The sequence below is a fragment of the Schistocerca piceifrons genome, chromosome 1, assembly GCF_021461385.2.
Source record: "Schistocerca piceifrons isolate TAMUIC-IGC-003096 chromosome 1, iqSchPice1.1, whole genome shotgun sequence".
Classification (NCBI taxonomy): Eukaryota; Metazoa; Arthropoda; class Insecta; order Orthoptera; family Acrididae; genus Schistocerca; species Schistocerca piceifrons.
In genome coordinates this window covers 706540343-706563003 of record NC_060138.1, presented here as the reverse complement: position 1 = coordinate 706563003, position 22661 = coordinate 706540343, and the positions used below count along the sequence as shown (strand labels likewise).

Genomic DNA, 22661 nt, shown 5'->3' with positions numbered 1-22661 from the left:
TACGCGAAAGAACTTGCCCCCCTTCTAACAGCCGTGTACCGCAAGTCTCTAGAGAAACGGAGGGTTCCAAATGATTGGAAAAGAGCACAGATAGTCCCAGTCTTCAAGAAGGTTCGTCGAGCAGATGCGCAAAACTATAGACCTATATCTCTTACGTCGATCTCTTGTAGAATTTTAGAACATGTTTTTTGCTCGCGTATCATGTCATTTCTGGAAACCCAGAATCTACTATGTAGGAATCAACATGGATTCCGGAAACAGCGATCGTGTGAGACCCAACTCGTCTTATTTGTTCATGAGACCCAGAAAATATTAGATACAGGCTCCCAGGTAGATGCTATTTTTCTTGACTTCCGGAAGGCGTTCGATACAGTTCCGCACTGTCGCCTGATAAACAAAGTAAGAGCCTACGGAATATCAGACCAGCTGTGTGGCTGGATTGAAGAGTTTTTAGCAAACAGAACACAGCATGTTGTTATCAATGGAGAGACGTCTACAGACGTTAAAGTAACCTCTGGCGTGCCACAGGGGAGTGTTATGGGACCATTGCTTTTCACAATATATATAAATGACCTAGTAGATAGTGTCGGAAGTTCCATGCGGCTTTTCGCGGATGATGCTGTAGTATACAGAGAAGTTGCTGCATTAGAAAATTGTGATCTGCAGCGGATAGGCACTTGGTGCAGGGAGTGGCAACTGACCCTTAACATAGACAAATGTAATGTATTGCGAATACATAGAAAGAAGGATCCTTTATTGTATGATTATATGATAGCGGAACAAACACTGGTAGCAGTTACTTCTGTAAAATATCTGGGAGTATGCGTACGGAACGATTTGAAGTGGAATGATCATATAAAATTAATTGTTGGTAAGGCGGGTACCAGGTTGAGATTCATTGGGAGAGTGCTTAGAAAATGTAGTCCATCAACAAAGGAGGTGGCTTACAAAACACTCGTTCGACCTATACTTGAGTATTGCTCATCAGTGTGGGATCCGTACCAGGTCGGGTTGACGGAGGAGATAGAGAAGATCCAAAGAAGAGCGGCGCGTTTCGTCACAGGGTTAGTTGGTAACCGTGATAGCGTTACGGAGATGTTTAATAAACTCAAGTGACAGACTCTGCAAGAGAGGCGCTCTGCATCGCGGTGTAGCTTGCTCGCCAGGTTTCGAGAGGGTGCGTTTCTGGATGAGGTATCGAATATATTGCTTCCCCCTACTTATACCTCCCGAGGAGATCACGAATGTAAAATTAGAGAGATTAGAGCACGCACGGAGGCTTTCAGACAGTCGTTCTTCCCGCGAACCATACGCGACTGGAACAGGAAAGGGAGGTAATGACAGTGGCACGCAAAGTGCCCTCCGCCACACACCGTTGGGTGGCTTGCGGAGTATCAATGTAGATGTAGATGTAGATGTAGAACAAGCTGACGGATTGGCCAGGATGGGGGCAACAACTCCATTTTTGGACCAGAACCTGTCCTGACAATCACCAAGACTATGATCAAACTAGAATTACGGAACTGGCTCAGGAAATAGCACGTAGGATATTGGAAAAAGGTCCATAAACAAAAACAAGGTAAGGTAATGATGCCCAAGCCATGTTTTAAAAGAAACTCCGTAATTCTGGGATTGAGCAGGAAAGAGATCAAACTCATGACTGGACTGATGACCAGCTATGGGAATTTCAAAAAACACCTACACACAATGGGTATAATGGAAGAAGACCCTAAATGTGGGATCTGTGATGAGGGTGAAGAAACTGCATCACACCTAATCTTCGAATGTATGGCATTGGAGAGCAAAAGAAACAGAATTTTCAGGTCAACTAGACATTGAGAAATTGTGTCCAACAAAAACCTGCTAAAGGGATTCCTTGCACTATTTAAGGGCATTGTTTGGCTTTACTAGATATACAGGGAGTGATACTGCACAATAAACTTGGTTTCGGTGCAGGCAGTGGCGGGTTGGACCTAAGCTGTTTTAGATTCCCTGTCCAAATCAAATCGAGCTGTGCACAAAATTGGTACTGTGTTTACTCACAATGGAACTAAAACAGTGTTGTGAGGATTTTTCACTAGAGTGTTACACAGTAATAAAATTTGAGTTTTTGCACCAGTTCATAACCATGGATGAAACATGGGCCTACCACTTCACACATAAGATAAAGGTACAGTAAAAACAGTGGAATGTAAAGAGAGGTGGCTCCAAAGAAGGCACAGACAGTTTTATTTGCAGGCTATTCATGGCATCAGTTTTTTGGGATACGCATGATATAATTTTCACTGAAAATCTTCAAAAAAGAAAAGTATTGAATGGTGAGCATTATACAGACTTATTTCAGTATTTTTGTATTGAAATGATACTAAAACAGCTGTGTTTAGCAAAAAATGAAGTTTTGTTTCATCATGACAATGCACCAGTTAACATATACACAATCGTCATGTCAAAATCAATGAGTTAAATTTCAGATTGTCTTCTCATGCACCCATTCCTCATTCTAGCTCCCTCCAATTACTTTCTGTTTCCAAACTTGAAAAAAATGGCTTCGTGGTAAAAAGAGTTACCGACAATCATTAAGTGGAGTCTGCAATTGATAGCTATTTTGCGAAGGCCAACAGTTCTCACTATAAAAAGGGTGTTGAAGCTATTGACAATCAATGAGAAAAGTGTATTGAGCTGAAAGGAGACTTTCCAGAGAAATAAAATTGTCTTTTCCCAAACTTTGTTAGTTTGGGTACTTCTGGGGCAGCCCTCGTATGTCACTGAAATAATGCTACCAGGTAAAATTATGAATCAGTACAAAATTCACACGAAACAAAATGTACATTTGAAAATGTAATAATTGTGATCTTTCAAGAGTTCTCAATGAAACTGATAATCTCCAGATTTCTGAAATCACAATACTTCAAAAGCTGATATTTTTTTGTAGTGCTCATCTCAAGTGCGTAGAGTGCTCAGCTTGTGACTTTTTGAAACATGACCAAAATGTGGACTGGAATAACTGTGTGCCAGACAGTCTTTCATAACATTAGCTGTTTCCTTCTAACCATATTTTTCAAGTACTCTTAGTATATTGAGAAATGTGGTTTTCAGTGTATATAAATTCTTCCAACAAAATTAATTTGTCTACTATGCTGTGTTAGTGGTGTCGGTGCAAAACTTCTTGGACTATACAATAAATGTGGTGATGGGGATTAGAGTGGCAGGTAATTTGCAGAATAAAGGTACACACTTTCGAGTAAGTAAAATGTTGAAGTTGATACTCAATGTAGGCAGCTCACGTTGGAAATAACATCACTCCAATATCAGTAACATCTTGTGAGCAGACACTCGACACAAAATCAATGTCATCAGCAAGAAATATTCAATATAACAAAAGTGGCATGTGGCCTATCTTTAATTCACAGACTGGTTGGAGTCCAGATAGTAGGCAATTGGGATATGCATTTGACACAACAGAGGAAAACAACTAGGAAAGCTATAATGATGGCACCAACTCAGCTGCAAATTCTGAAATCTGGAGATCAATGTATTCATTATACCTTGATTGGAGACAGATATTAAATTATCTCTCTATGCTACAGGAAGTCTTATGAAACTTACAAGGTGTTCCCACATTGATATCCCCTACAAGAAACATAATCTTATGAAGTAGTTTCTGTTTTATGCATATTAAATCATGTTACTGTAAAACATTATTGGTTGCTTTGTACCTAATTTTCCACACCTGTCAAAATAGCAGTGACTAGTATCATTGGTGAAAAGGTTCCTTGTGATTACCAAATGAGATAAAATTTGTGGAACGTGAAGAACATAACAATGTGACAAAAAATATATGCCGACTTTCATAACCACAAAAATACAACAAGTGAAACAAGAAGGAAGGAGAAATTATATCTGCTGAAGTTTTTCTCCACACACACACACACACACACACACACACACACACACACACACACAAAATCACTTGTGCCATCACACAACCCAAGGTGACTGATGTCAGAAGCTACCTAAACTGAAAATTAATTACCATTGCTTGAGTAGAATTTACTCTTGGTTCTGCATTGCCTGATTAGGTAGAGAGCAACATTCCAAGCAAAATTTAGGCAAAAACTTCAGTCTCTATTTACAAGGTCACTCAATAATTTAATCTCAACAGCTTCCTTAATAACATTATCTCAATAGCTGTAAGTGCATGTTATAAACTCCATGTTGTTGCATTTCATACAATGCATGGTACCATGGCAGTGTGCTGTAATAGCAGATTTGCTCAACTGTTTTAAGTGTGTGGGACACACATGCTCAATACACAGTCCTGAAAGTATGACCAATGTATGACATCCCACAACTGCAAGGGATACTGTTGACATCTGCCTTATGCAAACCAAGTCAGTCATTAAATCTGGGTTATGTGCTAAAGCCTGTAACCAAGAAATTTCAGAAATTAACATTGAAGGAAACACTTTTATAAGTCCAACTCAAATACCAGAGTCTTTAATGAATTCTTTATAACTGTAGCAAAGTCTGATGCGAATGTAACAGATTATTACAACAAAGTAAATCCATTTGGGTTAAATGAGAAGTCTGAAAAATTCACAAAAGTTTTGAAAGTTTCTATGAAGGCTGTAGAAAACACAATCACAGCATTAAAAAACAAAAAAATTGCAGGTTGGGATGGAAAACCCACCAAAGTTATTAAAGCAGTACACAACAAAATTGCAAACCTATTAGTTCAAATAATAAATCAGTGTTTTGAAGAGGACTGTTTCCCAAAGGTACTGAAATATACTGATGTCAACCCTTTCTTCAGAAAGGGATCAAGAGAGATGATGGGGGAAATTATCGTCCTATCTCAATTCTAGCAGTCATACCTAAAATATTTGACAAAGTTGCTGTTGCCCAAATCCAAAATTTCATTGCAAAATATTCTATTATTCTAAACAATATATTTGATTTCAAGAAGGGAAAAACACCACCGATGCAGTGAACATCTTCATTGAGAAAATAAGTACATTATTAGGCAAGAGCAATACGGTGGCAGGAATTTTCTGCGACCTCACAAAGGCATTTGATTCTGTGAACTACACATTACTTATTTAGAAATTTAAAAAGTATGGCATTAGGGCAGTGCCCAACAATGGCATAAATCATTCTTATCAAACAGAAAACAAAGAGTCAGCATTTCTTTAAATAGTACAAATTACTATTCCCACTGGAAGAAAATATATTAAGGTGCTCCACATGGCTCCATGTTAATGAGTTACCAGTTCTATTTGCAGATGATACTTCTGCCTTAGAAATCAGGTAGCAGAAAAAATCCGAAATCCGTCTCAGCACCCTCAGTACCTTAGAAACTTGGCATCAGCTAAATGGGTTGCATCTAAACATATCTAAGACTCACATGATGCAATTCCAAACCAGACAGACAAAATGTGAGCAGGCACACAACGAGCACCCAGCAAACACACTGAGCAACTTTGCATTTGCAATGCAAATATTATCAACTGCCAATTACACAACATATTCATGCAAACATGATTCCAGCTTACAAAGTGACATCGCCTCTAACTAATTGTTCTCTTCTTCCACAGGATAACCACAGCATTTATGGAAAGACTAACATCTGCATGAACCTATTGTGAAATTGTTTTTGTAATGCCATATAGCCTAATGATAAGGTATAACCTCAAAACATGTTGCACAGTAATTAAATAATACATTAGTTAACAATTTTTGTGACTGGTAGCAGTAGTTAAAAACCTTTACACAACAGCAATTTAATTTGATACACACCTACACTGGATATATGGTCTTGAGGTGATATGACTCAACAAAATCCTCTCTGTCTTCCTGCTGTGTCAAGCATTTATTTAGACACAGACTATTGTCTGAGTGAGCCTAAACATGGTCAAGTGGTAATTGACTGGTGTGTAGTTGCTGCCCTCATCCTTGAATTGTTATGGCACTGGCTATGACACACTGGCACTCAATCTGTTTCTGTCCTACATTTAGTGCTCCCACTCCAATCTCATGGTGGTTGGATTCCACAGTGTGCTCAGTTGCAAACTGCCATCTTTATTAATGATGTTATCAGATTTTTGCTCTTTATAGATCCTTCAATTATGCTACCCCAGGAAAATTTGCCTTTGTGATGATAAAAGTGTCACTGAATGCAATTTTGTGTATTTTACAGTGTAAGTTGACGTTTTTGTCTGACAGAAACCTAACATGTGTTTTCAGCTACAGTGTGTACAGGAAACCATCTCATACAAACGGGCATCTGCATATTTACAGCTGTCACTGCTCATTCCAGAAGTGCATCATTGTAAGGATCTTGGTTCATTGAGCAGAAGCCATTTCTGATGTTTAAAACTTGGCACAAGAACTATATGCATGGCTACATCAACAAACAAATATTGAAAGCAATTTCAAGATCTATCAGCAACTGGAACACTGAAGAGGAGGAGTGTAAAAAGTTGCGCATTTTTGCCTTTCTGAGGTTCAGGGGCAGGGAAGATTAGGTGGCTCCTGAAGATACATAACCAAGTCATTCATCCAGTTGTGAAAGAAATTGTAGGCCTCACAACTGGCATTTACAGAAAATACCTTTTGAGTGCAGATAACATTATGTGAGGCAGACTGTGTGCACGAAAGAGGTGCCTATGAATACACTATTTGCAGAAATCAGAATTAGCTGAATGATCATTGGAAAATTGACACAAAATTGCAGTCACCGACACCTATTTTATCACAAAGACTAATAACAAATGAAGTTGTATAGCACCAATGGCTGGAAGACCCTGAAGAGCAGTTAAAGCTACCGAAATCGAAAGGTTTTCCTTGTACTTCACGCCCACAGGCACCTTTCCTTCACAAAGTATGAGAACTGTGTGCATAGGTGTATCTGTTAAGTCTAGGTGATGTGTGTACATAGTGCAGAGTCATGTTTGTGTTAGAGATGATGAGAGAAAGGAGAGGGTAAAGCTCTGTGCCGGCACACAGGCTACTCTTCTCAAAGAGCACCAAGGGGCCGCAGAGCTTAATGTTCCCATCTGACAGATGTACCACCGTCTCTCATGCCCTCACTTCATGAAACATTGTGGAGAGGTCTAGTATTTAAACCAGGACACTAGTGCAAAGTCTGCGGATCAGAAACTTTCTGCCATCAGCAAAGGCTAATGGTTTCTGTGATAGTACAATTAAAGAAGCTACACTGATTAAAATATCTGTTATCATCATCACTAGAAATGGCGGTTTGCAACTGAGCACAGCAAGGATTAAGTGTGTTTGGTGGTTGCAGAACAGTGGTAGTATCTCATATGATGTTGAACTGACCACCAGTAACGTCACAGTTAGAACCATGGATATATAAGGATTGTGACAACTAGAGGCCTGAGAAGATTTTATTCACACACTTATATTTTAAAATTACAACATCAGGAACAGCAGTGGAATGAAATTCACAGAATAAAGTGTTCATAAAATTCCATGTATGCCACACAGTTTTCAAAATGCCCATCTTCTAATGCTATAAACATTAGAAGTTACTGGTGCTGAGATTTCTAGACAAAGTAAAGAGATTCCTTTGATAGCATTGCACATACTGCAACAATGCAAAGTTTAAAAATATCTTGGATCATCATAACTACTGTGAAGACTTAATTTTTGAGGCTAATGCAGAGATAAAAATTCCTGTGGTATCAAACCAGGTGAACATGCAGGCCAACTGATGCCATTTTCACTTCCCATTCAACAACAAGGAAAGAGCAGGTGAGCACCTTCCTAGCCACAAGTAAGTGATGAGCTGGACTACCATCCTGCTGCTACCAGTTATTTACATGTTTCAAGGGGTACTTCATCTAGAAGAGCGGTAGCACTTCACAAAGAAATTGTGCAAATCTGCTGCCTATTAATGTTTCTTCGATGAACCAAGAACCAATTAGATAAACCCCAATAACCTCACCCTGCCTCAGTCAGAGGGGATTCTCTACCTTATCTGACATGACTTATTTCCTTATTTGGGTGTGAGGTCACTAATTTTCGCATAATACAGCAATAAGTTTGATGTCCAAAACATATAAATATTAAGTTCTAAATATTGTGATCACTCCTAAACTACGTTTTGAATTTTAAAGAGAAAAAGACTCAATTCATCTCTTTCATATACACAATATTAACAGTAGGAATTACCATAGTTCCAGCTGAAAATGTGATATTGATACCGATATCTCTCTAACAACGCTATGGAAGAAGACTATACATCCTTTAGTGAGGACTTTCTTACAATACATCACGGTCAAAGAGAAATATATCTTAAACAGTTCCAAAAATATGAGATGAATAGCTCAGAAAAACCCACCGTTTAATAAACAGTGGGTACGTGTGGTGTCAAAATACAAGTTCAACAGATAATTTTTTATTTAAGCTTTAACTGGCTTTGGATATAACAATTCATCTTTATATTGTTGTACTCTTCATTTTATAAAAGGAAGGGAGAAAGATAAGTGTTTAACATACACATTGATGAAAAGATCATTAAAGATTAATCACAAATTCATACCGGACTAGGATGGAGAAGAAAACTGACCTTGTATATTTCAAAGGTACTATCCCAGCATTTGCTTTAATTGATTAACAAAAATCAAAAAAACTGGAGAGGGAATCAAGTTCCAAACTGCTTTGCAACACTGCTCCAATCACTTTTGAAGAATGCTTGTAAACTTTATATTATTATTATTATTTCTTTCTTTCCTTTCTCAGACATTATGTCTGGTTAAAAATGGAAAGTGACGCAGACCTTGATCAAGCGTGACTTCCTTTTAACTGTATGATATATGTTACATTGCATTTAGGAACTTTCGGGTAATTGAACATGTATCAATAATTACAGATTTCTGTAATTGTATATATATGTTTGGATGTGGCTGTATTGTGTTGATGTATTATTATTATTATTATTATTATTATTATTATTGTTATTGTAAAATACCAGTACACAGATTTAAAAAGTATCAAGAAAATTGGACTCTTTGTTCATACTACTCACCAAGAATGTTCTGCATTGAAACCAATCTGAAAAGAGAAAAGTAAACAACATGTAATGGATGTACACATCACACACATATATTACATTCACATTTGAAATACTATATGCATGAAATCGTAAACACAGTTCAGAAAATTTTTACGTATTTGCATTATTAAGAATATTACACAAACATTTAAACCAAATATTACTAATAATAAACGTACTAAACAAGTAATAACACTTACACGACCATTAGATCCAACACAAAGGGTAAAAGACTTATCGAACCAGCGATCATAGCCCTTTCCGTGAAGTAGTATGTGTCCAAATTTGTCTAGTTTGCTAGGATCTTTCTGCAAGAGATTAAAACACCATACTTTTTAATTATTTTTGTTGCTGTCATCAAAGTTTCTTAGAAACATTAGATAACAATGATAAATCTGAGTAGCTTTAATTACACTAACTTTCCCATATCTATGTGTAAATATTTTTGACGACAACAGTACTCATTACGCAAAAATATGGTTTGGTGTACTTCCACCCAAAACATCAGAGACTCAACAGTCTGAATGTCTACAGCACACAATCTACAGAATAGATATGCAGGGATACACAAAATCTGTAGGACTACTGAATTGTATGCCTTCATTTTAATCGGTAAGAAACATCTTTCCAACTACACAGTTGTAAGTTACTAGTTTTTAATATGCCTGTTACCTCACAAATCTTCCTTCAGAAGTAGAACTCTCACACATTCACACAACACCTTACACGCACATGGCTACTGTCTCTGGCCACTAGCGGGCTGACTGCGAGTGTGTCTGACATAAGCAGCAATCTGTTGGGGTAGGTGATGTGCAAAAGGAAGTGGCATGGGGGCAGGAAGGGGGAGAGGAATGGGGGGAAGATGCTAATGTTTCCAGTGGAAGTGTGCAAGGATGTTGGGGGTCAAATAGGGCTGCTAGTGGCAGCATAGGGAAAGAGGCGGCAGCGGGGAGGGGGGGCGGGGGGGGGGGGGGGGGGGGGGGGGGCAAAGAAGCATATAGGCTGGTGGAGAACAGGATCTAATGGAGGCTGAGGCCAGAGGGGTTACAATAACAAAGAATATGTTGCACAATTCAGAAGAGCTGGTGCTGGTATGAAGAATCCAAATGGCACATGCTGTGAAGCAGTCATTAAAGTGAAGCACATTGTGTTGGGTGGCATGTTCAGCAACAGGGTTGTCCAGCACGATTGCTTTTAAATTAAAAGGAAGGTCAGCGTTGGCCGTAATATTGATGTTTTATTGATATCAGAATTGATTTTCGATAACAGTGATCATCTTCAGTGCTGTGGTGTACAAATTAAACTCAGACACTGGTATCAAGTTATCAATAACCAGAACCGAGAAGCGATCACAATAACTCATTGTGATCATCAAGTATCAATAACCAAAACTGAGAAGCGATCACAATAGCTCATTGTGATCGCTTCTCAGTTTTGGTTATTGATAACTTGATACCAGTGTCTGAGTTTAATTTGTACACCACAGCACTGAAGATGATCACTATGTGATCGAAAATCGAATCTGGTATCAATAAAACATCAATATTACGGCCAATGCTGACCTTCCTTTTAATTTAACATATATGGTCGTTGTGCGCACAGCACTCCATGGAGCCGCCAATCAATGATTGCTTTTGCTTATCATTCCACGAGGAGTTGCCATCTGGTATGAAGCGGCAGCTCACTAGCCTCATCACAGAGACTTTGTATGGGGCTGTTTCTAAAGGCACCAATGTCCAACTTAATTTTTTCATGGTGCACCATATCTACCATTTTAATACAAGAAGGTCTTACAGAACCATACAAAATGCATGCATAATCAAGCTGAATTTGCACAAAGGCTCTGTAAAACTGGAGCAATAAAGTGTGGTCTGCTCCCTATGAAATAGGGTAGTAGCTCCCCATGAACTATGGCTAATCTGCATTGCTGAAAAAAAAATTAGTACACCATTGTAGAGCTTTCCAATTCACCCAGTTTTGTTGCAACATTGCAGATGGAGTACATGAAATGATTACATTCACAGGTCAATAGCACAAGGGGCTCTGAGGTAACAGGTATAAACCCATGCTGAAACACCCATATCAGTGTGTGCTGTAGCATCTACACACGCAATGCAGGAACTGACACTGGCATCCAGTCGATCATACTGATAGTGAATATCATCCTGGGGTAGTTATGCCACACCTGCTCGACATGTTCACATAGTTCTATAAGAGTTGTTCATTCATGAGTCACACAAGTCACTCCTCATCCCGCCATATCTCACACCTACTCAACTGGAGACAAGTACAGAGATTGTCCTCACCAGGGAAGTTGCTGCACATCTTGCAGAGCACATTGAGTTTCACGGACAGTGTGTGGGCAACCATTATCCTTTTGGAACAACACATAATCTTCCTATTGAAGAACAGCAAAAGAATGGGTCTAACAACATTCTGCACATACTGAGCACTGATCAGTGTTCCCTCCAGAAACACCAAACATGAAGAGTTGTAACTTACCGCACCCCAGACTATAAGGACTGCAGATGGGGTCAATGCTGTCTTGGATGAATGCACTCTACAAGCACCACTCACCAGGTCTATGAGGGTGTACCGAAAAAAACTATATATTTTCAAATTGTTTACAAAACAACCTTATCCCCTTCAAAATACTCTGCATTACAGCTAATACATTTGTCCAACCTGCACTTCCACTGTTTGACATATTTTTTGCAGTCATGTTTAGAAATGGCTGAAAGCTTCTCCCTCATTCTTTACTTGACTTTTTCAGTGTTATCAAATCGGTGTCCTTTAATATGCCTTTTCATGTGTGGAAATAAGAAAAAGTCACACGGAACCAGGTCAGATGAGTAGGTGCATGGAACAGGGGAACTATGTCATTTTTAGCCAAAAACTAACAGAGATGGCTGTGTGCAGATGTATTGTCGTGGTGGAAGAACAAGTCTCCTGTCTGGCACCAGGTTGTTTTTAATGAACACTGTTGCACAATCTTTTTAAAACTGCCAAATGAAAGGTTTGATTGCTGGTCTGACCTAGGAGAACAAACTCTGAATGAGCTAAGCCCTTGGCATCAAAAAAGAAAATCAGCATTGTTTTGATGTTTGATTTGACTTCAAGACTTTTTTTGGACACAGTACAGTGGAGAGGACATGTTGCACTGGCTTGACTGTTGCTTTGTTTCTGGCTCATAACCACAGCACCATGACTCATCACCAGTAATGAATGACCTTTGATAGAAAATCTGGATCAGTTTCAAGGTGTTGTTTCAACTCAGCTTTCCTTTTGATTGTCAGTCAGAACCTGAGGAACAAACTTGGCAACTACCCATTTCATTCCCAAATCTTCTGTTAGAATTTGCTGAACTGAGCTCCAAGATAGCCACTAATCTCTAACAGTTGATCAGATGGTCTGTGAGCACAAGCTCTCAAATTTTTTCAATATTTTTGTCCATTCGGACAGTTGATGGGCGTCCAGAATGAAGTTTGTTATCAATCGACAAGTCGCCATTTCTAAATACAGCAACCACTCGTAAACTTGAGTTTTCCCCATAGCATCATCTTGGTAAGCTGTTTCCAACATTAAAACACTTACAGCAGCATTTTTACAGAGTAGAAAACAAAATTTCACAGCTGCATGCTATTCACTTAAACTTACCATCATAAAAAACAAAACAAGAACAAAACAGCACTAGCAAAAACAATCACTGCAGATGAACAGAACAAGTGAGGTCGGCAACACAGGCGCCACTGAACTGGCAATGAGTTGCGGTATACACTCCTAGTGGCAGAAATGCATTCTACACAAGCTCCGCCCATGGCAGATGAACAGAACAAGTGAGGTCGGCAACACAGGCGCCACTGAACTGGCAATGAGTTGCGGTATACACTCCTAGTGGCAGAAATGCATTCTACACAAGCTCCGCCCATGGCAATGTTATTCTGTGTTTTCTTTTTCCTTTTTTTGGGTAGTCCTTGTACATGCAAACGATGGTTACTTGAGTATGGGCAGAACCTGCTTTCATCGCTGAAGACCACCGTGTGCCATTCCATCTTGCAAGTGATCCTCTGACAGCACCAGTTAAGCCACAGATGTTGATGCTTTGACATGAATGGAGGATGGGCTAGAGATGTGTGAGCTCTTAGTCCCACTCTAATAACTGGCTCACAACAGTTTGTGTGACATGTCTGGGCTCACAAGCCCTCTTATCTGTGCTGTGGCAGCTGTTAATGCTGCCACTGCCGCCCTTACAATTTGATGTACGTGGTGTGTGACTGTACTGCATGGACATTCAGGAAGCATGAGAGTGCCTCCGCTGTATGGTTGCCTGCTTGCTTCACATGTTTGTACCACACTGAGCCTTCTGGCTGAAAGCATGCCCTATTACAAGGTAGACATAGATAGTGTTCTGGCAACCAAGCCACTATGCTATCTGTTGATAGATGATGTTAAAACCATTCTCAGTACATCTACTACCCTCTAGGTGGCATATGCTGTCATCACATCAAAATCGACAGTCTTTCCAGGTGCAGTATTCCCCCCCCCCCCCCCTCCCCCCAGCAGTGTGTTTTAAACTATTAAGGGATTTTAGGTAGCAAGCTTTCAAGTCCCTATTGTATGGTAACCAGGTAAGCTTATAACTAAATGTGAGGGCCACAGAAACCTCGCTGTTTCCTTAAAATTGAGAATTAAGTCCTACGTCCTCAACTCAAGTGAGTTACAAAAGAAACATGAACAGTTAAGAAAGACTAAGACACAGTCTACATGGTTGATAAATTAAAATCTCTCTTCTCTGTCTATTCCTCCAAACTTTTGATCGTGACCTGCAGCTGATGAATTGCCATTGCTAGGCTTTACGAGGAAAAAAAATATAGAGAAGTTGTCCAGAAACAAAGAATACAGTCACACTTAAAACACTGTCTTGGATAACACCATTCTCTTGTTCAAAGTGATCTAAGACGTCATCACCGTTTCCATATTTAAAGTAGCTTGGTTAGGGGAAGGAGCATACAATTTGGGGAAAACATCCTTGAGAGCTCTATTTGTGAGTTGTCTGAGCATACTGTGCCTGCAAGTAGTATCACAGGACTTCTTGATATCAAAAACTTTACCTCTCACATGGTGCTAGTGTGTGAAAGACTGTTGTATAACTGGTTCCTGGAGAAGGCATTCTGCATCATAATATGGTTTACTGTTAAAATTCCAAGAGCACTTGATCCTACAAGAGTCAACCAATGTATTGCTTCCTCCTACATATATCTCAAGGAAATTCCATGAATAAAAAATTAGAGAGATATGAACTCATAAGGAAGCTTACCAACAATCATTGGTCCCACAAATCATTTGCAATTGGAACAGAAAATGGGGGAAGTGACAATGTACCCTTCACCACACATTGTAAGGTGGCTTGCGGAATGTAGATCTGAATATTCTGGAGCACCTACAGGTAACGTGACTTTTTGTATGTACAGTCAGTTTGTCTCAAATGAGTGTCATTCACTCTAACTAACATTCTTTCTCTGTCAACCCAATCAGAAACTGAGCCATGATGATTCCCGCATCTTTGTTACTGTATTCTAGTATATACAATCTACCGTGTATAACTCTATTTCACAATTCATCAGCTTACCTCATCATATTCATATGGAATATCATCAAGAGCAACAACAAAGGCAGCCCTTTCAATGGCATCTAAAGATTGTCTGTTAGTTCCCTTGAAAAAGAATTCTTTTCGTGTTTTTGACCAATGGGTACGTTCTCCTGCTGTCAGTGCTGCTAACTTTTCTTCTCCAGGTGCTGGCGGGGAAGTGTCTTCTAAAATTTTTTTTATTTGTCTGCAATCAATAGTAACATTTTCCATTTTTAAGTCATATTTGCGTAAAAATATTCAGTATTGGACCTAAAATCTTATTTATTAATAAGAGCCTATTAATGCACAAAATGAGCAACAAAAAATGATTAGAAGACTGGCAAAATAACAGCCAGATGACAAATGAAACCGTAACATTGACTACAACATATCAAATATTATTACGATTCATTAACTATGTAAACATTCCTCTTGGAGATAAAAACAATGACTCATCAAATTTGCAACACATTTAAGGTAACAATTGATTTATTACTAAATACAGGATATTATATATAAAAACAAAGATGAGGTGACTTACCGAACAAAAACGCTGGCAGGTCGATAGACACACAAACAAACACAAACATACACACAAAATTCAAGCTTTCGCAACAAATTGTTGCCTCATCAGGAAAGAGGGAAGGAGAGGGGAAGACGAAAGGAAGTGGGTTTTAAAGGAGAGGGTAAGGAGTCATTCCAATCCCGGGAGCGGAAAGACTTACCTTAGGGGGAAAAAAGGACAGGTATACACTCGCACACACGCACATATCCATCCACACATACAGTGCGTGTGTGCGAGTGTATACCTGTCCTTTTTTCCCCCTAAGGTAAGTCTTTCCGCTCCCGGGATTGGAATGACTCCTTACCCTCTCCTTTAAAACCCACTTCCTTTCGTCTTCCCCTCTCCTTCCCTCTTTCCTGATGAGGCAACAATTTGTTGCGAAAGCTTGAATTTTGTGTGTATGTTTGTGTTTGTTTGTGTGTCTATCGACCTGCCAGCGTTTTTGTTCGGTAAGTCACCTCATCTTTGTTTTTATATATAATTTTTCCCACGTGGAATGTTTCCTTCCATTATATAAATACAGGATATCATTTATTATCAAACAGCCCATACTTCCCAACATGTACTTTTGTGATTCTGACAATTTGTTTTATTGCAGAAGTAGTAGAGATTATGTTAGGCAAGAGATGGGAACATCTAATACAGCCTGAATTGGCTCACTTTTAGCATATGATACTGAGCTGACAGCAATACATGTTTAGTAACACATAATTCAGATAGCTACAAAAATCAAACAGAAGGCAATTGTTATGTAACAGAATGACACAATGTGACTTGCAAATTAATTCTTGAGTACCTTTACAGATTGATAACTACATTAATCCTCCTCTAAACTACTGGAGAGACTAGGAAATACCATCTTGGTCCTAGTCTCAATGAAAGAAAAATCCTGATGCTCACCTCCCCATAGTGGAGAGGGAAACATCTGATACAAACAGCTAATGAGCACAAGGACCAAATGACTTCTGGGATAAGGAACTCACTCTCCCAAGTGCCAATGGTCACTTTGGTGGGTGGATGAGCCAGTAGAGATGTAGGGCACTCTCTAGCCTTAGGAAGGACATTCTCCTAAATATAGAATAACTCTTCACAAGTCAATGCTATAGGATGTGGAAGGCTAGAGGAAACCATCACATTAAAGACCTGCAGGATATCCCAAGAAACAGCAGTTTTGTTTCATTTAAGAAATGAATGTGACGCATGCTTTTGTAAAAGATTCTGAAATAGTACCCCATTCGGATCTCCGGGAGGGGACTGCAGAAGTCTGTGCTTCCAATAAAATAAATGTTATGAAGACTACAAGAAAATGAATTGCAACATGGAATGTCCGGACACTCCTGAGGCGCAGCAAGCTAGAGAACCTCAAGCTGGAAATGATAAGAATGAGAACTGAAATACTAGGAATGCAAGAGTTGAGATGGCCAGACATTGGAGACTTCTGGAGTAGTGACTACAGAGTTATACACAGGGGCTGTGCAAAGGAACGACTGGGAGGAGGAGGGGTAGCACTGGTCCTTTCCAAGGATCTCAGATGTCGAGTGGTTGATAACCTACAAATAGGCGGAAGAGTACCACTTGTACGATTGGACACAAAACTGCACAAGACAGTGATAATCCAAGTGTACATGCTGACATCAACCTATGATGATGAAGTGGAAAGAATGTACAATGAGATAAAAGGTGCTGTAAACATGGTCCAAGGAGAAGGCATAAATGGAAAGCCCCTGGAGATAGGAAGAGACATCAGATTGTCTTCATTCTAGTTAGACAAAGGTTCCACAACCAAGCAAGAGACTGTAGAAGCTACCCAGGCTCAGACACTGACAGTGTCCATAATGCAGTGACAGGAGAATGTGATCTGAAATTCAGAAACCTGTTGAAATGAACTGTAAGAAATGCAATCTGAACAGAATAAAGGATAATATGTTTATGTTGACATACGAATAACAAACAAACATGGCTACAGTTATTAACAACACCAGAAATGTTGAAGAAAGATGGGAGTCCTTCAAAAGCAATATGCTATGAGTAGCAAACGAAGTAGTAGGGAGACAGATGATAAAACATAATAGCAAAACTAAATTTAAGACGTAACCTGAAAAAAGACAACACTGAGGAAGGACAAATGCAACATAAGGGCATTGAGGAATGAAATCAATCTTGAGTTGAAAAAGGCTATACAACAATTCTTGGAGGACCAATGCAAAGAAACGAATGAAATGATCAAGGTAGGAAAGCCACAATCTGCCTATAAATCAATTAAACAGTTCTTTGGAAGCAGACAAATAAAATACAGTCAAATCCAAAATGAAGATAGATTATTATTATATGAGCAGAAAGACATAGTAGAAAGGTGGAAATAATACCTTGAAAAACTGCATGCACGAAATAATCATGTCCTGGAACTAGAGAACATTGAGGAAATTGATCCACAAGAAGAGGAAGACTATATCTTGTTTGATGAGCTCAACCTTTCAGTCAGGCACCTAAAACCTGGGAAAGCTACTGCAGTTGATGATGTACCATCAGAACTCATCAACGCTACTCAAGAATAGCTATATGAAGAACTGTTTCATCTCATACAATTTATATACAAAACCAGGGAGCTCCCAGCAGACTTTAAAAACTGTGTGACAGTGCCAATGCCAAAGAAAGCATCTGCAGACAGATGTGAACAAGATAGGATGCTAACAAACACCTCGAAGATCTTGACCTCTAGCATACTACGCTGGATAGAAGGCAACATAGATGCAGTGATTACAGTCTAACAATTTGGCTTGAGAAAAGGTGTACGCACACAAGAATCAATACTCAGTTTATGATCAATTCTTGAGAAAAGATTAAAGAGGAGTCAAGACACATATATTGCCTTCTTTGTCTTAGAAAAGGCATTCAACATGGTAGACTGGCAACAACTTTTTAAGATGCTGAGAGAGATTGGCATCAAGTATCAGGACAGAAGAGTACTGCAGAGACTATACAGAGAAGAGGACATTTTAATAAGGTGTGGCGAACATCAAGAAGAAGCTACTATTAAGCAGGGTGTACAACAGGGCTGCTCAATCTCTCCTGTCCTGTTCAACAGTTACATTCAGAGGGCAACAGATGAAGCTAGGGAGAGATGAGACATAGGAGGCATTCAAATTCATGGTATGAAAATAAACATGCTGAGATTTGCTGTTGATATTGCAGTGCTAAATGAAGATGCAGAACAATTAGAAACAATGCTGGTCCAGATGGAAACCACCCTCAACTCTTCCTATAATATGAAAATTAAAAAAGGTAACAAAGCACATAAAACACCATTGCCCAATGTTCACTTAACAATGAGTGACAGCAGACCATCGAATCCTTTGGCTACCTAGGGATTTGGGAGGGGAGACCAAAGCTGTATAGATTAACAGAAGGCTAAAGTAACAAATTAAGAAAGTGTGTCCGACTGATCACTTACAAAAGCCCTGCTATATCCAGTTGCCCTGTCAGTACATTAAAATCCACAATCCAACAATTTAAGAAGTAAGTGTTAGATCATACAAAATCTTAAAAGGTGATAAAACACTTCTCTCTTTGCCTGCTAGATCATTTGGCAACCTTAATTTTCTAAATATCAAATGCAATCAATAACTCACAAGCCCAGCACACCTATAAATCCAACAGAAACTGCAATCCCTGCTTAAAGCTTTAGACCCTTCCCAGAACATCTCCCCTGAACCCATTTCCCTCCTCATCCCTATGACACCCCAAATACTGACCTTCTATATGCTCCCCAAAATCCACAAAAACAACATTCCTGGACACCCCATTGCGGCTGGTTATTGTGCACCCACTGAAAGAGTTTCGGTCCTCACTCATCAACACTATCAACACTTCCAACTAATTGCATGTAATCCAGTGTCCCACATCGAAGGCACCAACCACTTCCTTCACCGACTCTCCACCATCCCCATCCCTTTACCTTCAGGATTCTACTTGTCACTGTTGATGCTACCTTCCTATACACCAACATCCCTCACACCCATAGTGTTACCGCTATTGAACACTACATACCGCAACATCCTTCAGATTCCAAACCCATTACCTCATTCCTCATACAAATAACTAATTTTTTCCTGTCCCACAACTACTTCTCATTTGAAGAGAAGGTTTATGAACAAATATGTGACACAGCCATGGGCACCTGCATGGCATCCTCCTAGGCCAATCTTTTTATGGGACATCCAGAGGAGACCTTCCTGGCCTCACAAAACACCTCTCCATTCTCATCTCCCACCCTGTTTATTTGCAACCCTCTGCCAATGCACCCACTTGGCTTTTCCCAGCTCCTCCCCTTTTTTGCTCCTTTCTTCCTCAGCTCCCCACCCCACAACCTCCTGCCACTGTGCCTGTTGGCTGTCTAGTCCCTACTCACTCCACCAGACAGCTTTCAGCCCACTCGTACACTGCTATCCCTTCCACTTCCCAAGCCTCTTCAGTCTGCTGCATGCATCCCACACGATAGTTGCATTCTGGCCCAAGATGCTGGAGGTGGCGGTCATGTTTGTGTGAGTGCGCTTGCTTGTGTGTGTGAATGATGTGCGTGTCTCTCTTTACTGACACAGACTGATCAAAAGCTTTATGTGGGTGTCTTAATTGTGCCTGGCTGCAACTTGACGCGTCTTCTTTATGGCAAGTAGCAATCTGTCTTTCCTTACATTGTTGTTGCTTTGCAGGTCATTTTAAAGGTCCCTTTGGCATGAATTCATGTTGGGTTTCATTCATCATCCATTTGTTCTATTCCTCTCTCATACACACTTTAAGTGGTTTATTTATCGAGACATCAAGAGACTGCAGTTGTGAAGTAAATCCTCCCAGAATAACAGCAATCACCGTATTTCCCTATCTCAATTTCTCCTTCATGGAGTTTTTCAAATGACTACTAAAGCTAATCTAGTACAAAAGAGAGCTCCTCTTCAATAAGGCACCTTTCTTTCTCTCCCATGCACTGTTAATCCATAACTTTATACGTGTCTTGTCTATCCAACCCTTGTCGTATATGTGAACAACACCACCTGACAGTATTTTAGGTTTTGACATTGTTTCGCTCTTGAAAATGATCACTGGATTAAGTTTAGTACTGTCAGCACACCACAAAAGGACAGCACTGTAGAGTATTTTTCCATGATCATCTGTTTTAATAGATACAGTTTTAGCACCTTTCATTGCAACAGTTGTGTTACTCGGCGCATCAAATGTCTGAGGAGTTTTGTTCATATTCACTATTTGGCTTAGTTCCACATTCGTTTTCTTTCAATGTTGAATAATAAAGTGATGGAAAGATAATATTTCTCTCATACTCTTGTGGCACTTTCTGAGGTACTTTGATTTTGGTTCGCATGTTAAGTCCATGATGCTTCATAAACCTAAAGCACCAACCAACTCCACCCTTAACAGACTAAGTTCCACTTTAGCACTAGCTTCTGAGTGTGTATTAGAATAATTGCTGTATTAATTCCAACGCCATTTTGATGGTGTCCTTGAATCCATTTCAATACATAATTTTCTATTTTGGCCATTTTCCATTCAGTCCTCTGTTTGCACATTTCGTCTTCCTCATTTTTTTTATAGTTTTTCTTTACTGGCCTGCAATTCACAAATGGTTTTTTCTGTTGTTGGAGGCCAAATGCAGCTCAGCTGCTCTGTTTGCATGTTGTTCTGTCTACACTATTACTTTTAATTTATAGCCTGCATCATATGAAGACCTCTTACTTTTTCCATTACAAAACTAGTGACTAATGAAAATATTGCACTATTATTGATAATACAAATCACTTTCAATTCAAATTCCCTGGCACTGTAGACCGCACTGACGCATGATAGGCTAGATAGTGTTCTGGGTTTGTGATGGCGGGTCAGGAAGTAGGCAGTGTTAGCAAACTTGTCAATCCCTACAACTCATGTTCGTCTCATCAGTGCACTGGTGTTGCCAGTTGAATCCAATTTTGCCAGATAGAGGAATGTTTCCTGCAGCATCAAATACATGGCTATTTTTAAGACTAGTTTTAAATCAAACACTGGACTTTTTATATTAATTTCTAGTATAAGACACACCTGAATTTTGGAGGATATTTTTCAAAGAAAAATGTATGTCTTGCAGTCCGAAAAATACAGTAATCATTTCGTCTTATATCGCACAATCTACAGTTACCATAAAATAATAGTACACGAGAATGACAAATACTCTCCTTTCCTCCAAAAAGACAACAGTTTCATTCTGGTGCACTTCTCTCTCTTCCTTTTACATCTATATTTCTGTATAATAAAATTTTCTAAAATAGTATAAATCTCACTGCATAATATGCCATTACAACTACCAAATGAATACTTTTTGATTTCTTACATTATTATTAGTTGAAATATTTCCTTTTACTTGCTTTGCCAATGTTAAATATTCCATGACAGACTGTGACTTTCATCTCTAATTAGTCGGAGACATGAGAGAAAACTAATGATGGGGCAGGCAGCATAACTTGGAAAAGGTGCCTGTTAGTTTTACACAAGTCAGAGAGAGAGAGAGAGAGAGAGAGAGAGAGAGAGAGAGCACTTTGGCTTGGCTCTGAGCACTATGGGACTTAACATCTATGGTCATCAGTCCCCTAGAACTTAGAACTACTTAAACCTAACTAACCTAAGGACATCACACAACACCCAGTCATCATGAGGCAGAGAAAATCCCTGACCCCGCCGGGAATCGAACCCGGGCGTGGGAAGCAAGAACGCTACCGCACGACCACGAGCTGCGGACAAGAGAGAGCACTTAATACACTATTTAAAATATGTACAGATATGCTTACATTTCTATTTCACATGGTCTCAAAATACGGCGTTGATAGTAAATCGGCACCTTGAAGTAGCGACCACGATGATACACAACAATGTGGTTTGAATCATTATAATGCACAATGCGATCTGTTTCATCTCCAGGAACTCTGGTTGTATTAAACATTCTTTCATATTGCCATGAACAAAGTGGGACTAAGCCCTGTATAAGAATCTGTATAGGAAGAAAGAATATAACAATTACTCAAGACATATTGTAAAAATGGAAACAGCAACCAAGACAACAGGTCTCAATGAATCTTGAAATTAACAGCTTAGCAACTGTAAACAAATAAAGAAAAGCAGTATTTCAGTTTTAAGAGACATACAATACGTTTAGTGTCAAATGACCACTTGATTTTAAAATCAAGATGTGAGAAATTATGAGGCATACAGAGGAGAGCTGAAAAACATTCAGCTCTCAGGCTTACATTGTTTGTCAAAAGTTCAGAGCATGGATGCCTGCATGCACAAGTATTGCCACTGGTTATGATTATATATTTAAGATGAGTGGTCATCTAATATTCTTATAGTAG

General features: G+C 39.3%; 1 protein-coding gene across 5 annotated transcripts in view; it reads right to left on the bottom strand.

Moving 5' to 3' along the window:
• LOC124710616 (carnitine O-palmitoyltransferase 1, liver isoform) overlaps positions 1-22661 on the bottom strand; it is a 267710-nt gene that overhangs the window by 45966 nt on the left and 199083 nt on the right. For all 5 annotated transcript variants that reach the window (XM_047240940.1, XM_047240941.1, XM_047240939.1 and 2 more), the window contains 4 exons: positions 22101-22300; positions 14706-14910; positions 9277-9384; positions 9050-9075 (listed from right to left, as the gene is read on the bottom strand). In XM_047240940.1, the coding sequence (XP_047096896.1) occupies positions 9050-9075; positions 9277-9384; positions 14706-14910; positions 22101-22300 (539 nt within the window). The remainder of the gene's footprint in view (positions 1-9049; positions 9076-9276; positions 9385-14705; positions 14911-22100; positions 22301-22661) is intronic.